Source organism: Misgurnus anguillicaudatus, chromosome 21 (genome assembly GCF_027580225.2).
Source record: "Misgurnus anguillicaudatus chromosome 21, ASM2758022v2, whole genome shotgun sequence".
Classification (NCBI taxonomy): Eukaryota; Metazoa; Chordata; class Actinopteri; order Cypriniformes; family Cobitidae; genus Misgurnus; species Misgurnus anguillicaudatus.
In genome coordinates this window covers 52,453,629-52,470,334 of record NC_073357.2, presented here as the reverse complement: position 1 = coordinate 52,470,334, position 16,706 = coordinate 52,453,629, and the positions used below count along the sequence as shown (strand labels likewise).

The 16,706-nt window shown below is 37.1% G+C and overlaps 1 protein-coding gene across 1 annotated transcript; it reads right to left on the bottom strand.

Moving 5' to 3' along the window:
* Positions 1–378: 378 nt before the first annotated feature.
* slc1a1 (solute carrier family 1 member 1) lies at positions 379–16,706 on the bottom strand. Its single transcript, XM_055212817.2, has 12 exons — positions 16,390–16,706; positions 9,578–9,718; positions 9,161–9,253; positions 8,933–9,047; positions 7,651–7,693; positions 7,461–7,565; positions 7,184–7,368; positions 6,336–6,443; positions 5,704–5,826; positions 1,993–2,187; positions 1,779–1,913; positions 379–1,663 (listed from the first exon to the last, which is right to left on the bottom strand). The coding sequence occupies exons 1-12, from the start codon at positions 16,484–16,486 to the stop codon at positions 1,423–1,425; spliced, it is 1,581 nt and encodes a 526-aa protein (XP_055068792.1). The 5' UTR covers positions 16,487–16,706; the 3' UTR covers positions 379–1,422.

The window sequence follows — 16,706 nt, the reverse complement described above, 5'->3', positions numbered from 1 at the left end:
AATTGTCACCTGATGTTGAGGTTAGAGTTTGTTTAGGTAAGGGTGTCATTTTATGTAAATCTAACCCTAAACCGAAGCGACAATGGTAAGAAATTAGGACAAAAAAGTTGAGTAACCAATACCTGACAGCGACACAAACAGAAAGCGTGACATGCTCACGCTCAAACGCGGCAAAGCGTGACATTGTCACGCTGGTCCATGCGTGAAATAGTCACGCAATTTCGTGATACTGGGTTGCATATTTATATCTATAACACATTTTTTTAGCAATGGCTGTCATCCTGCACCATATTGATATTTATTAGGCCAGAAGTACCTTTGCAATTAGTGGACATAGCATCTCAGAGTTTTAATATTTTAGATAAATGTCGCAAATACTTTTTCAGGTGTCGACATGTCTTTATTGTTTTATGGATACACATACAGTACTTGCTGAATTATACAGTATGAACTAATTTGGCTATTGTATTGTATTAATACATTATTACAATAATGTGCTTTATGGTGTCAGATTAGTTTCAGAAACCCAAACTCATTTCACATTTATAGTTTTCTGTCATTTCTGATGCAACACAGAATATTATATAAAATAAAAAGGAGGCATAGATTTGGCACTCCATTTGGCACTCCTTAGAATGAGTCAAAAAAAATAAATAAATTAAATCAGTGGCTTACAGAAGAAACAATTAAGGCTTGCCACCCTTAATGTTATTTTGACAAAATAATTTAAAAGTGTAACAAAAATTTGCTTTTCTATTTTCGCTACATGCAATATTTAGTTTCATTTCAAAAGTTTGTGTACAAATCTTCCCTTCATGTTGGCACATTAAGTATGGCACTAATTTGAAACGAAAAACACGCAAAGCTGGCTTTCGATAGCAAGTGCAAATACAGAATTGAAAACAAAAGAAAACCTTAAATTGCAAAAAAGCGTCAGTCAACGATGTTTGTGTTATAATAACATTGTCCGGTTAATAGCATGCTTTCTGTTGCCTTGCACACTGTACACTAATCTGCCGATTTTCTAACATCCATAAACGTGCGATACCGCACGGAGCTCGAAATATGTACTTGCCGCTAAAAAGCTATAAAGCAATTGGTTAGTGCGAAACAACAGCAAAAGAAACAAAGTAACTGTATTTGCATAATCGTTGGCGACATGAACTGTGGAAGCACGAAGTTGTTTAAATTTTTCCTTGATGTATTTTCGCACTTGTCTAGCGCACACATAAGTTCAAGGGCACAGTTAGGACAAATGAAGGAAGGAGTACAGCCTGGGCAGGTATTGCTAATGCCTGCGCTCAGTCATCATGCCTCCTGTAATGAGTCCTTACCATGGCACTGAAGTTAGGGATGGTTCCTAAATCTCTGAGCCCTCCTTTTAGCGATGTCACATTTTCTAGGAGCGACTTACGCTTACCTCTAGAACTGTGAGGTTTCGGTGAAAGAAATGGCATCGCTTTTGTCGATGGCGAATCCACCGTTGACGTACGACTTCTTCTCGCACTCGTCGTCGTCCAGCGTGGTCTCCAGCGCGAATGGGTTGACCGCATCCACGTCTGACGTCAGGTCCATCCTTTCCAGTTCTCGCTTTGACAGCTTCTGGACTATTCCAGCTCCATATGCATCTCCCAGGACATTGATCATGGTACGGAAGCGATCCCTAATAGTTTTAGGAACTGTTATGTCATATCTGGTAAACCATGCAGTACGGTAGATTGTATTCTTTTATAAATCCTGTTCATGGCCTAAAATGAGATCAATAGAGAGATACTTACAGCAGCCAATCAACAGCAACCACGAGGGTGACATCACTGGCAGGAAGGCCCACTGCTGTAAGCACTATCACCATGGTTACCAGTCCAGCATTAGGAACACCTGCAGCACCAATGCTGGCTACCGTTGCCATAATACTATGAAGTGAACATGGCAAAAAATCATTTGGGTCCTCACAAATCCATTAAATAATAAAGAAGCTTATATCCCACTAACCTTATAGTCACAATCTGCCCAGCATCCAGTGCGTAGTTGTTCAACTGAGCTATGAAAATTGTGGCAACGGCTTCATAGAGTGCAGTACCATCCATGTTGATGGTGGCGCCAACTGGAAGCACAAAGCGGGTGATCCTCTTGTCAATCCGGTTGTTTTCCTCTGCACATCGGAAGGTGACCGGCAAGGTGGCCGAACTTGTAAAATGCAATGAACAGAGACAGATTTATGCATTTGTTAGAAACGTTGTTTATCCAAAGTCTCTTACAGTGCATTTTAAAAAAGTCAACACTGTACCTGTATGCAATGCACTACCAATTTTAAAATATTATGGATTTAAGACCAACAGTCATTTGTTCCCTAATAAAAATATAAAACTACTAAATGATATCTCGAGATGCATTACTCTGCAATAAAAAGCTTAAAAATGCTGTTCACAACACAACGTTAATTACATTTTCTCTGTATTTTTCTTAGCATTTTAGGATTTTATTATTTATCATTAATCGTGCCTATTGCTCTAAAAAGCACTTGGACACGCAAGGCCACTTAAAACGAACCTTTCATTGCATTAGTTAACAAACTATTAAAACCAAGTGGCATCTACAAACAAATGGTGCAAAACCTTTTCTGAGCCATGATTTCCAATTATTTTTAACCAGTCGAGTTTAATGGATGTACAGTATGATGGCAGTTCTCACAACAAGTGCCTTTAATAGTGTTGTTATATCTGTTTTTTTAGATTTTAACCAAACACAAACTTTCGCTTGTTTTGTGTTTTTGTCACTTGGCTTGATATTTTGTTATCCAGTACAATGGCTAAAAGGTGCAATGTGGGACTCTAATGGTGAAACTGTGAATTGCAACCAACCGCTCAGTCCACAGTTCACCCCTTCTTTTCGAAACGCATAGTGATGGTAGGAGGACAAACACGTCATCTTCTGAGGCCCTGTCCCAAATGGCACACACCGGACTTGTGGTCCTCCTCAGAGTGCACACTTTGACGACATCATGTAGTGCAGACCTTAGGGTCCCTTGACGCGAGTCCAACTAGAGGGCGCACCAGGGTCATACTTTGGGACAGACTCGAGCGTTGCGCCGAAAATAGGAACAGAAGTTGCCAATCAGTGTGAACTTCTCCCTTCCGTCGTCTAATTGGTCTGATTGCTCTTTCGCAAGGACTTCTGGGTTGGTAAAGTGCGGGAAGCCTGCAGCACTGCGGGGCTTCGCTGAAGACCACATCAAAGGTTGAAAGGGGGCGCTGATGAGCACACTTCGGAGTGTAAAAACGACAGATGGGACACCCTACGGACTCGTAGACTAAGCGAGCATGCGCAATTGAAGGCCAAAAGACTGAAAGCCCACATGAAGTGCGCTATTTGGGACAGGGCCTATGACAACGTAGTGACAAAACGCACAACAGTTTGTCAGTTTAAGGCTACTGTAGAAATATAGTGGTGCGAAATGACGACTTCCATGTAGGGGGCCAGTGGTGTATGGAGATAAAAACGGCTCAGTCTGGTACTAAAAACAATACAGTTTATTTTGTAGGGTCTTTATTTAACACTGATAATATAGTTATGTTTATAGTTCAGAGATATATTAGAGCGTGCGAGACGGAGACGGACCGCGCGATCTTGGGCACACATGTGCGTCTCTCTGCAACTTCCAAACCATACTCAAACATGGACACATGCAGTACAAATGATTTCTCATACAAATTCGCGTGATTTATAGGCCATTCACAAATTAAAGGACAATTTCGGTATTTTACACTTAAAGCCCTGTTTTCAGATTGTTTATGATGAAATAGAACGGTTTTGACTGAAATTTGGACATATGATGCTGGCCCAAGAATTTGCGGGTGTTTGCTGTATCAGCCCCCACCTCTACAACGAATGTACAGGTGCACTGGAACAATCCCTCCCAAAATGCATCAAACCTTCGTCCACAAAGACATGAAACTCACCGAGTGGTCAGGGGCGTTCACTGACATGCCCACACAAAAATCGCTGCAAAAGACGCATTCCAACAGGTTTTATCGTAGTTTTTGTCCAACTCCATTGACTTGTATTAGATGTGCTGTGAGGTACGGTATTACTCCGCCGCCTGGAACTTTGTTTGTATTCTTGCAATTGGCAAAGGCGGATTATCGCCACCAACTGGGCTGGAGTGTCTATTATTCAAGCTCTCAATGGAAGAATATACGGGTGTGAGGCGTTTGGAAAAATAGGTCCACAAGTTTACAACGAATGGTAAAACACCTGTTGAAAAGCATCTTTTGCAGCCATTTTTGTGTGAGCATATCAGTGAACACCCCTGACCACTCGGTGAGTTTCACGTCTTTGTAAACGAAAGTTTAATGCATTTTAGGAAGGATTGTTCCAGTGCACCTATACAACTTTGCAGAGGTGGGAGGTGCAAACACCCGTAAATTCTCGGGCCAGCATCACACGTCCAAATTCCAGTCAAAACCACTCCACCTCAACACAAACAATCCGAAAACAGGGCTCCAAGTGTAAAACACCAAACTTGTCCTTTAAGGGTAGAAAAGTATCGAAGGCACGTGTCAACATGCACTGTGCGTTAACAAATATTTTTTCTTTTAACTGATCATTTTAATCGTTCATAAATTCTTACTATTGGTTAAGCGGTCAATTTGAACATCACTAATTCATTATCATCATATATCATGAAATATATGAAAGATGCTAATGCTAGCACTCAGTTTTACCAATCCGACCTGAAGCGCTTTTGACCATTTATTAAACATTACAGTAGCCCAAGTTTGTAAAGGGTTGGTTCATATTTTATTTTATTTAGATGCTAGCAGATGCCCAGAAGATACCAACCATGGCAGAAGGCTAGGCCGAAATTAGCCTAATATCTAGGGCTGTAACGATTAATTGTGCAAATGCACGTTTTCTCAATGAATGAATTTTAATGAATTACGGTGAAATCCCAGCACACCCAAAAGCCAGAGGGCGCTCTCGTGCAGAAACTCCAATTGTGCCACTGAAGAAGTAGAATTACAAACACTATTCCAGGAAATTTTTCAAATTGTTTCAGGTATTTTCATTATAATAAAGAATATTTGAATGATTGTGTTTATCAAGTGGTGCTTTTTAAATGCACGTTATAAACGACTCCGACTCATAATGGTTTTAGATTTGCTAAGGACTTCCTACTGACCAAAACGCCGTAATACACTCACAAGCTGCGCATGAAACACAGAATCGCAGCCTTGTGATTCAGAATCGATTTTAGACAGGTCTTTTTAATAGGACAGGTGATTTACCGTTACAGCCATACAAATATCGCAAATACGCATATCGCTTTGCAACATGCAAATTCAACAAATAAAAAATATATTTTTTGTTAGTAAGATTTTTCTCAGCTATAATATATAATTGTATAATATAATGAATTATTAATTAATTAAAATGTTTTATCAACCCACAAACTCCCTGCAATTCCCCTGCGAACCACTAGGATTTGCGAATCCCTATAATGCATTATTTAGCAAGTTGTTGCATATAGCATTTTTCTTCAATTGCGACCAGGCCCATGCAGTTCCCTCGCTAACCACTAGGGATTCACGAATCCCGCTTGCGGAACTGGTTTATCGCATTATTCAGCAAGTTATCGCACATAGCATCCGCCCTCAATATCGTGCAGCCCTAATGCAGATGCCAGTAGGTTTTTCGACTCACCTTGAGGAAATCATAAGTGCTGTGACCAGTGCCTGTGTCATTCCCAGAGAGAAGGTGAACGGATTTTTCCTCACAACCACGAAGTATATGAAAGGTAGGAACACCATGGAATGGATGGCTAGTCTGTGGAAGCGCACAATAAATAAAACATAAAACATCACTCTGCAGAAAGTGGTGCAATAACATGTTTTTTAATAAAGCCACCTATCAATTTAATTTTGAAGGATAGCCCTTCTGTGTCATTTATAGGCATCCAGTATTTTCCAGAATTGCACCAAGGGCATTTGGATTTATGTCCCCTTTGGGTGCTTCGACTGATTCTGTATGACTCAGCAATGTGCAATCCAAACTCGTCTTGTCTGGCTGTTCCACGTGAATGCAGATGGCATTTGTTAAACTGCCGCAATAGAATCTCCTGACTGATGCTCGGCTGGCTGTATCTCTCAAATTAGTAGAAATTCGGAGTTTATGAAATGTGTTACGGCCACATCCGCAGCTCGAGCAATTTTAAATGCCCTTGGACCTTATCTGTGTGCGGACAGAGGCGTTATTAAACTGTATGCGAAGGGTTAACGGCCAGCAGTAAATCTGCTCCGCTGCTAATCAACAAGAGAACATTAAAGACTCTTCACCCGCTGAGCACTGTAACCATGTACAATCCCATCATCTTGAAGATTTCCCAGTCTTCCACCTCAATGATCTTGGCAGCAATTAGGAACAAAATTCCCACAGGCATATAACTGCAAAATAAAATAAATGATGGATTTAAGTTAACACCAAACAACATCACACCTGAAAAATCTTAAGTCGAGCAAAATATTTAAAGGCTATTCTTGTAATGTAATTAGAAAGGTAGAGATTTTTACATCATATTTTACATACAACTACATCTTTTCTAGCAATATTCCTTTGCAATATACCAGTGGCGGCTCGTGACTGCTCATTCGAGGGGTGCAAATTCAAAATACGTGTTCGGAGTGTCTTGTGTGTTGCTTGCGTTTTCAAAATATGTGTTTGTTGCGTCATGTGAACCATGTACATCACGTGTTTTGTCAGTGCCTGCGGCATACGCGTCAAAACCGTTTATGATAAAAGAGACGCTCACATTCACAAAATACACGCAAGACACTCAATTAACAGTAAACTCTGATTACACATGAGATTATACGAGTAACTGGCAAACACGAGCGTCTCTTTTATCATAAACCCTTTAGACGCGTCTGCAGCAGGCACTTATTTTGACAAGACACGTGATGCACATAGGTTCATTCGATGTGCAGAACACATATTTTGAAATGACGAACCACACACATGAAGGGCTACATACATGTTGTGACGAACTTCGCATCGAGCCCCCTCAAAAAAAAAAAAGAAGTCACCGGCCGCCACTGTAATATACTAAACAAGCAATAAACTAAACAAGGTCAAGTCGCAAGTCTTTGTCTCAAGCTCTTGAAACATCCCACCCCCAAAGACTAACCACATAATAATTTGAACAATTCGCATGGTGGCCTCATTCAGAGCATCGAAGAAATCAAGTAGGATGCGTCCCTTTTCACCCATCTTGCCAATGACCAGGCCGAAGGTCACGCAGAATATGATAAGACCAAGAACATTGATCCCATCTGCATACGCTCCAACAATCTTATAGTCTTTGGTCAAGTTCTACAACAAAAATAATGTAAACAGACCCTCATTATTATAGCAGACAATTTACAATATAATGTACCGCTCTTTGTCTGAAATATTTGGCTTACCTGTGCAACAGTTGTGATGATTGTAGTCAACGGTGGAAATGTAGTTGTAAGAGTTGTGTTGATGTTATTTGGCGCTGGTTCAATCTCTTTGCGCTGTGTCTTATACTGAAAGACAAATCATTTTTATTTCAACTACCAGCATTATTAAAACAATAGCTTAACATTGTTGTTAAAAAGCAGGACGTTTTACCTGTTGAAAACAGGCTTGCACAAGATTTTCAGGAAACATATTCCTTTAAAAAAGTGAGAAAAACAAATCATCTAATGCATGAAACCATTTCTATTGCTGCTTTGCTATATAACATACAGTTTTTTTGGAAGATGTTTTTATCCAAGGTAGGCTATTTTTATCAGAATGTCTATTCCATGACTTTTTGCACTGCTAATGCAATGAACCATACAGGAACAGGTATTTTATCACGTAAGCCACCATTAAAAATGTCATCGCAGCACAAACGGAAACTATTTCCGTCTCGGTTGGGACTATTACAATGTACTGCAATTGGATAATGAGAACTTATATAACCTTAAAGGATAAGTCAATTTTCTTAAAAAAAATCCAGATAATTTACTCACCACCATGTCAGTCGAGAAGAAAGTATGTTTTTTGAGGAGAACATTCCAGTATTTTTCTCATATTAATGGACTTTAATGGACCCCAACACTTAACAATTTTAATGCAGTTTAACATTGCAGTTTCAGAGGACTCTAAATGATCTCAAACGAGGCATAAGGGTCTTATCTAGCGAAACGATTGTCATTTTTGGCAAGAAAAATAAAAAAATATGCACTTTTAAACCACAACTTTTTTTCTTCCTCCGGTTGTGTGACGAGTCAATGCGACCTCAAGAAATTGCGTAATGAAGTCGAAAGGTCACGTGTTACATATATGAAATGCACACTTGCAGACCATTTTAAACAATGACACAAAGACATTAATTAGTATCATTCCACATACAACAACGTCGGAGCGGTCCTTTTTCTCCACACTTGTAAACACTGGAGCGTAGTTTCGAAACGTCATCTGTGACCTCTTGACGTAATGACGTATTACGTGAGTTTACGCTGGCTCATCACACAGCCGGAGGAAGAAAAGTTGTGGTTTAAAAGTGCATATTTTTTATTTTCTTGTCAAAAATCACAATTGTTTCAATAGATAAGAGCCTTATGCCTCGTTTGGGATCGTTTTGAAACTCCGTTGAAAAAAACTGGTTGGGTTGAGTTAAGTCTTAAGCTTTGGGGTCCATTACAGTCCATTAAAATTAGAAAAATCCTGGAATGTTTTCCTCAAAAAACATAATTTCTTCTCGACTGAACAAAGAAAGACATCAACATTTTGGATGACATGGTGGTGAGTAAATTATCTGGATTTTGGACTAAGAAAATGGACTAATCCTTTAATTGTACGAATATTTTTTCAGGAAAGTTCTTTACTTCTTTCACAACAAAGATAGAAAGGGTAAAGTTTTTACCTAAGGATGTCCAACAAGGTGTCAACAGTGCTCACATTTGGAGTGCTTCCTTCTCTCTCCATATTATCGGCATTCTGGGAGATCCCAGGTTTTATAGTCGTCACAAGAACGATTCCTTGTAAACATAACGTCTTTGTTAGTCAATCAGTTATAGTTTTGGAACTCAGTTTACATCATTAAAGTTTATTGTTATGTTTAGTGAATAAAGTGCATGTGTCTGTGATTCACCTAGAATGACGGCTATGATGGTAGTGGTAAAGTAATAAGCTACTGCACGAAGACCAATCCTGCCTGATATCTCAGAGTCCAGTGCTGCCACTCCTTCAAAAACAAAAACAAGGTTATAAGATCAATTCAATTCTCCAAATAACAATGTCATCACAGTATAATAAAACAAGCCCATAATAATATACAAAGATTTAAATAACATTTGCATTGATGCATTTGAAAGATGCTTTCATTCAATGTGACTTACAAAGCAAGACAGTCTTGGATCTAACACTAGATTAAATGACCACTTGTGTCTATCGTGTAATCGTATGGCCGCTAATCTCGAAATGGCCTAATAAATTGCCATTATTTCCATCTAGTTAGTAATAAATACTGACATAGAGAGAGAGAGAGAAAGAGAGAGATTATAGATACCTGTTATCATGCTGGAGACGATGAGTGGCAGGATGATCAGCTTTAACATTCTCATCAGGATTTCTCCTGGGAAGCCAAAGTACTGCTTTTCAAGATTGGACAGAGAGGTGTAGTCTCGTACCAATACTCCAAGCAAAATTCCTGTAACAGATTGATAGAGAGTTTAGCTGCGGTTACTGAACAAATGAAGCTTGCTGTATATGAAGCAGTATTTCTGTTACAAGACAGCTAACAGCCGTCCAAACACGGTCCAGACGTCTAGGCTAAACAAGCCAAAATTTGGGCTGTCAGTGAAAATGTTACAGATGTCTAACTATAGGCAAAATAAATGAAAATAAATAAATGAACCAAACACCTTGTATTCACTTTGCTTAAATGATTGAATATCAGACATCTTGCAAGTCATTTTTGCAAAAACGACATCTAAATTCAAGTTTATTTTGGCTAGTGGGTTACTCATAGCCGGACTATATCGGGTCTATAGTTAACCTAGATGGAGAAATGACCGCTGTTGATTATAAGTGGTGATTCGAGAACAGAACAGAAAAATCCAACACTTTTTGCGTGTTTGCAAACAGAGATGACGTTTTTTTGTGGGTGGAGCCCAACAGGTGGCAGAAAGTGACAGCTCTGCAATAACGGTGTGAAGTGTTTTAGCGTTAAACTGTGATTTTTTATGGTGTTCTGACAAGGTTTGTTTCCCCTATGTTTCCCTTCAGTGTAATGTTTCTTATAACGTTTTCACCAAGTTACATTTATTTTTTACGTAAATTAAAAGTTTAAATGGCTTGGCTACTGATATGTGTGCATGTAGCCTATGTATGTATTGTTCTTTATTGACAAATCAATTATTTTTACAGTATGAATCGCTAAAGTACAATAGTATCATGTATTTTAATATTATTTATTAAATATTTCATTATTTTCCTGTTTTCTATTAGTTCTTCCTTATATTTATATCCTAGGTGTTTGTTCTAAAACTATTATAAAACTATTATGTTTACATACAAATTAATTTGTATAGGCCTGTTTATACATTAAAGGAATAGTCTACTCATTTTCAATATTAAAATATGTTATTACCTTAACTAAGAATTGTTGATACATCCCTCTATCATCTGTGTGCGTGCACGTAAGCGCTGGAGCGCGCTGCGACGCTTCGATAGCATTTAGCTTAGCCCATATATTTTGGGAGTACTTCGACTCGGCGCATTAACACCCATTATGAGAGTGAGAAGGGGAGCGGACTTTTCAGGCGAGTCGAAGTACTCCCAAAAGTGCTATTACGCCATACAATATAGTTCCTCTTTTAAATCCGCTCAGAAAAGCGCCACGTTCCACCTTGCACCACCAAACTTGCTCGTATAACTACTCGTATTAAATAGGAAAAACGTTGATGTGTTTGGTCACTTCTAACTTTATCTCTGATTGGTACCATGGAACGAACGGGGCCAAGCCAAACGCCATCGAAGCGTCGCAGCGCGCTCCAGCGCCCACGCGCACGCACACAGATGATAGAGGGATGCACAAACAACCCTCAGCTAAGGCAACAACATACTCTAATATTGAAAATGAGTAGACTATTCCTTTAATAACACTTTACATCATGTGTGTGCGTGTGCAATATTTATATATATAATAAGTATGTAAACATCATAATTTTTGAACAAACAGGAAGAAGACATATATAAGGTAAAAAGAAGTAATAGAAAACTGAAAAATTATGAAATATTTAATAAATGGTGATATTATTGATATTATGAACTCATTTAAATCTTTAATTTTTCTAAATAAATTATAAACGTAACGTGATTAAAACGCTATAAGAAACACATAGAGGGAACAGACTTCGACAGAACACCGGATATCTTCTCTAATTATTTTCTATTCTAATTATTAAAAGATTTTCAGATTATTTAATCACTCCAGTTTGTCCGGTTGAGGGCTTTTATTGCAACATTAAACACCTACGTTTATCTTCAAATGGTGTCTTCGACGACGGTATACTATAAAAATGAAGGTCATCTATTTTGGCATTCCTATTCTGACACTTGACAGCACAACAAGACATTTTCTAGTGAGTTATATTGTTTGTTTCACTCGTGTCTAATTCATTTCCACTGTTTTTCTGCCACCACATTGCGCTCCCAGCTTGCAGGGACGTAACTGTGACGTCGACTCGCAAAAGGTCTAATATCCTAAAGATATTATATTAATGGTGGTTATTTAGTGATAAAAATTATTTAAAAAATATATATGATAGTGAACTATAACTATAAAGTGTGTAAATAACTCACAAAGTCATGAACTTTGGCAAGAATGCACAAAATTGAGTTAAAGGGATTAACCCAGAATCAATTTCTCAATTCATAAATTCTCAAGTTGTTACAAATCTGTCTTAATTGGTTTGTTCTGATGAACACAAAGGAAGATATTTTGAGAAATGTTTGTAACCAAACCGTTTGTGAGCATCATTGACTTTTCTTTCCTACTATGGAAGGCAATGCTGCTCCTGTTTCCTGCTTGATTACAAACATCTTCCTTTGTATTTAGCAAAACAAAGAAATTTCTACAGGTTAGTAACATCTTGAGAGTGATTAAATTTCATTTTTGGGTGAACTATTCCATTCATTGAAGAAATTCATTTGTGATACAAGACGCAAATAATGCTTGCTTTTATGAGGACAATAAAAACATTTTTTTCTATTATAGGCTAGGTATGCTATGTTACATTTTATATTTAGTATATCGTTTTCTGTGATTTCTGTATTTCCATATAAAGCTGCTTTGAAACAATGTAACATTGTAAAAAGCACTATATAAATTAATTTGAGTTGAGTCGCAACATCAGACTCGATACTTTCTGATCATTACAGGATCTGCTGAATTTGCTGCTGCCGCCTGTATACTGGTACTGAGTTGCTATACTTCAGTTAAATTTATAATCTTCAATTTAATCTCCTCTCATTCTTATACGATGATGGATTTGGATATAGTGAGATATCAAAAACTAAAAGCTTTCCAATAAACTTAATTAGGTCTGTAGGATTGCAATGGAGGTCCCCGGCCTGTATTTATTTACATCCATATGCCTGAGCCAAATCCATATGTGATCTAAGCCAACCTTTTTAAAATTCTTGCTCAAGCAAATGTCTGCTTTTAACAGATAGTGACCCATTATTGGAAAGGCCAATGCAAAGTTATTTTGCAACAAATCAGTTGTAAAATTGACATTTTTGTGAAGACCTAAACAGACACAAATGCTGTGTTTATGCCACCACTACATACATTTTTTCCTTCGCTATTGTGCAAAGTGTTGGGAATAATCTATTAAACGCTGATTAATTGCCTCACCAATCAAATATGAATTGGCTAATAGAGCAATAGTGAGATTTTATTGGAATCCTATGGGCAACATTTTACAACGCTGTCAAACATCAACACTGGGATGATGACTTAAGCTTTTATGGTGTGTATATATCTACATCTGGTGTTTTTAATAATCATACACAGAATTATGTGACCCATGGCACATCACATGATTGCTGGTGTAGTGCTGATAGCTGGTGAACTAGTGGTTCACCAGTTAACCACCAAAGTCTTTAATACACTCTCAAAAGAAAAGGTACATAAGCTGCGGTTGACGGTACCATTTTAAAAGGTCCTAATATGTAGATATGAGATACCAATATATTTCTGTGCAAAAGTCAAAAAGTCCACCATCAACAACTTTGTTGTTTTAGTAAGTTGTAATGTCCATTCATATTTATTTTCACTATTTTTTTAAGATACAAACAGAAAATACAGGAAATGTGTACACAAAATTAAAAAACAAAACAATTTTTAGAACTAAATGTCTTCTTTAGGCATCAGTCAGTATTTAGTGTGACCTCTCTTGGCATGAAACACATCTTAAGCTTTTTGGAGGAAACTGAAGTCTTGAAGTCATTCGATTAGAATTAGAAATTTGGATTTAATTTTATTTAGGTTTAAGAGATCCTGCAGCTGCCTGCTATTGTTGAAGTGGAAGGGGAGTTTACCTATACACTGTAAAAAAACTTTGCTGCCTTAAAATTTTTTGTTAAATCAACTCAGATTTACAAGTCATGTCAACAGAAATTAGTTGTCACAACTTATAAAATATAGTTGAGAAAAGTCAACGTAAATTTATAAGTTATAACAGCTCACCTGTAGTTATAACAACTCATCTCTAGTCAAGATAAATAATAGTAAGTTTAAATGACTTGTAAATCCAAGTTGATTCAACAAAAAATTTAAGGCAGCAAAGTATTTTTACAGTGTAAATACTTGACACTTCAGCTTATACTTTTACACTGTTTTTAATACTATATACACATTTCCTCTATTTTCTGGTTGTATTTTAATAAAGAGATTGTGCCTTAGTAGATTTAACAAAATTAAATAAGTAAACTGTGTTAAAATTTTTGAATTCTTATTTTTTAATCAAAATATGAGTTAAAATAACATAATAATTTGAACAATTTGAGTAATTCTAAATAAACACATTATTAAGTAAATTCAACTTCATTTTTTCATGTATAATCCACTTAAACTAGTAAGAAGGAAATTAACTTAATAATTTTGTGTTGAAACTAATGATTTTATTATTAAACATAATTAACTAGGCAGTGGACTCATAGTTCCCAGCATGCTTTGCATGGGACTGCATTTGGAGAGTATAATTTGAATTTAAACTCTATTTTATGTGTTTTTAACTAAAATGAAAGATTTGTTAGTGTTTAATGTTCATTTATCTTCGAGATTTGAAAGAGTTTTCTGTTTCTTCTTTTGAGTTTTGTAGTTACCATTTGTTGCCCTTTAAAACTGCCCAAACGAAACTGAGTGGGTGCGTTGATTAAATAAACGTTTCGTGCCCTCATCTTACGGAATAAAGGAACAACAACAGACCATTATTAAATAATAAAATAATAATAAAATTATTTAAGAAATCAGAAGACATTAACTACTATTTTTTCATTTAAATGTTCATTTAAATGTTTTAATTAAGTCTGTGTATAATATGCTGATATTTTTACATTGGTTGTGCTTAATTTATTTGCTTTTTCTTAAAATGCTGCTTAATATTTTCGCATTCATTGAAATCCAGATTAATCCATATTATTACGTTGTCCTTACTCAACATATCAGTAAATTCAATAAACTTACAAAAAGTAGTTGGAAATGTTGCCTTAAATTTTTTTGGTTAGATCCAAGTAACAGTTTACAGTGACCTAAGACTTTTGCACAGTACTTTACACACACGCACACACACACACACACACACATATATATATATATATAACTTCAAAGTACCAATATGTACCGTTGCAACCCTATATCACGAAATTGCGTGACTATTTCACGCATGGACCAGCGTGACAATGTCACGCTTTGCCGCGTTTGAGCGTGAGCATGTCACGCTTTTCTGTTTGTGTCGCTGTCACGTATTGGTTACTCAACTTTTTTGTCCTATTTTCAAACCATTTCGCCTCGGTTTAGGGTTAGATTTGGTGCTTGTGTTATATGTCACTTTAAGTATTTGTCACTTTAAGTATTGGTTTATAAAATAAAAAGATACAATACTTATTCTTTTATATTTTCTAAACTTTAACCAATTGTCACCTGACGTTGGGGTTAGAGTTTGTTTAGGTAAGGGTAAACCGAAGCGACAATGGTAAGAAATTAGGACAAAAAAGTTGAGTAACCAATACGTGACAGCGACACAAACAGAAAGCGTGACATGCTCACGCTCAAACGCGGCAAAGCGTGACATTGTCACGCTGGTCCATGCGTGAAATAGTCACGCAATTTCGTGATACTGGGTTGACCTTTGAGGTATTAATATGGACCCTTTGGTACAAAGGTGTACTTTTGAAATGGTATGACAATGCATGATCGTGCCTTGTTTTTTTAAAAGTACACCTATATCCAATATATAGCTCAAAATTTAACTAAATTTGCATCATTTTGTATAATTCGGTCCACAGAATTGTTCACATACATAAATATCAGGTTGGGACAGGTTTACATACAACGATTTAAATTAATAATGGTCATTTCTATTGGTTTGATATTGCAATTTACTAACCATAACACTTTTGCTGGTTCATTAATTGTTTTGTGTTTTACAATTGTAGACTCTTTAAACGTGATCAAAAATCATTGTATGAATTATATGTGGAATATAGCTTTAAGATTTAGATAGTATTTCATTTTTTATGTATTCGCTACGACGTCACAAAAGGCCAACATATTAAACATTTACTCTACCATTTTTGTCTGGGCAGTAATAAGCTTTCTTAAGACAAGACTTAAATCCATGTGTCTATACAAAAATTAATCTGGATTTTATTATAATAATCATTTGTGTTATAAAATAATCCCATTCTGAAAACTGGAGTAATAATTTAGAAACAAATATGTACAATATGATCATATTTGGAATGAACACATAGAGATGTGCTCCAGTCTGGTCACGTTTCTTTGTGGCAGTAGTAAAATATCTGATAGCAGACCTGTCTTGGGACACACATGATCAACGCCTTCATTCATTTCATTCACCCATGCACACACCTGCAGCAACAAATATAAACAGTGTAATAAATGGTGGTATTGATCGACATCAACCCGGTCCACGACACTCGTGCGTCCATGCAACGCCACACACAGTCATGCAATAGCACAGACTGAATGAAGCGATAGCGCAGGATATAAAACGAAGCGAATAAGACAATGGATGTATTCCAGCACGCAAAGTGCTGCGGATAAACGCACTACAGCGCAGATCTTACCCAGTATCACTGATGTGATGGTTGCTAAGAGAATCCAGTTTCTCTTCAGTACGCCTTTTACATTCCTGCCTTTCCTCTCTTTCTTCAACATATCCATGATGAAGAGGCACACGGGCTGTATGAAAATGCGCAAGAATTCCGAGTCAAGAGATCTTGCTATTCCTTTGGATCAGATGCACAAAGGACCGGTGACAGATACTGAAGTAACGGCAGCAGGTTCGACTGAAGCTGATGGGAGGGAGGGGTGATGATGTGAGCTGCGCGTGTCTGCTGCTCAACACGTCCTCTCATTTCGCATCACAGGATCATAAATACAG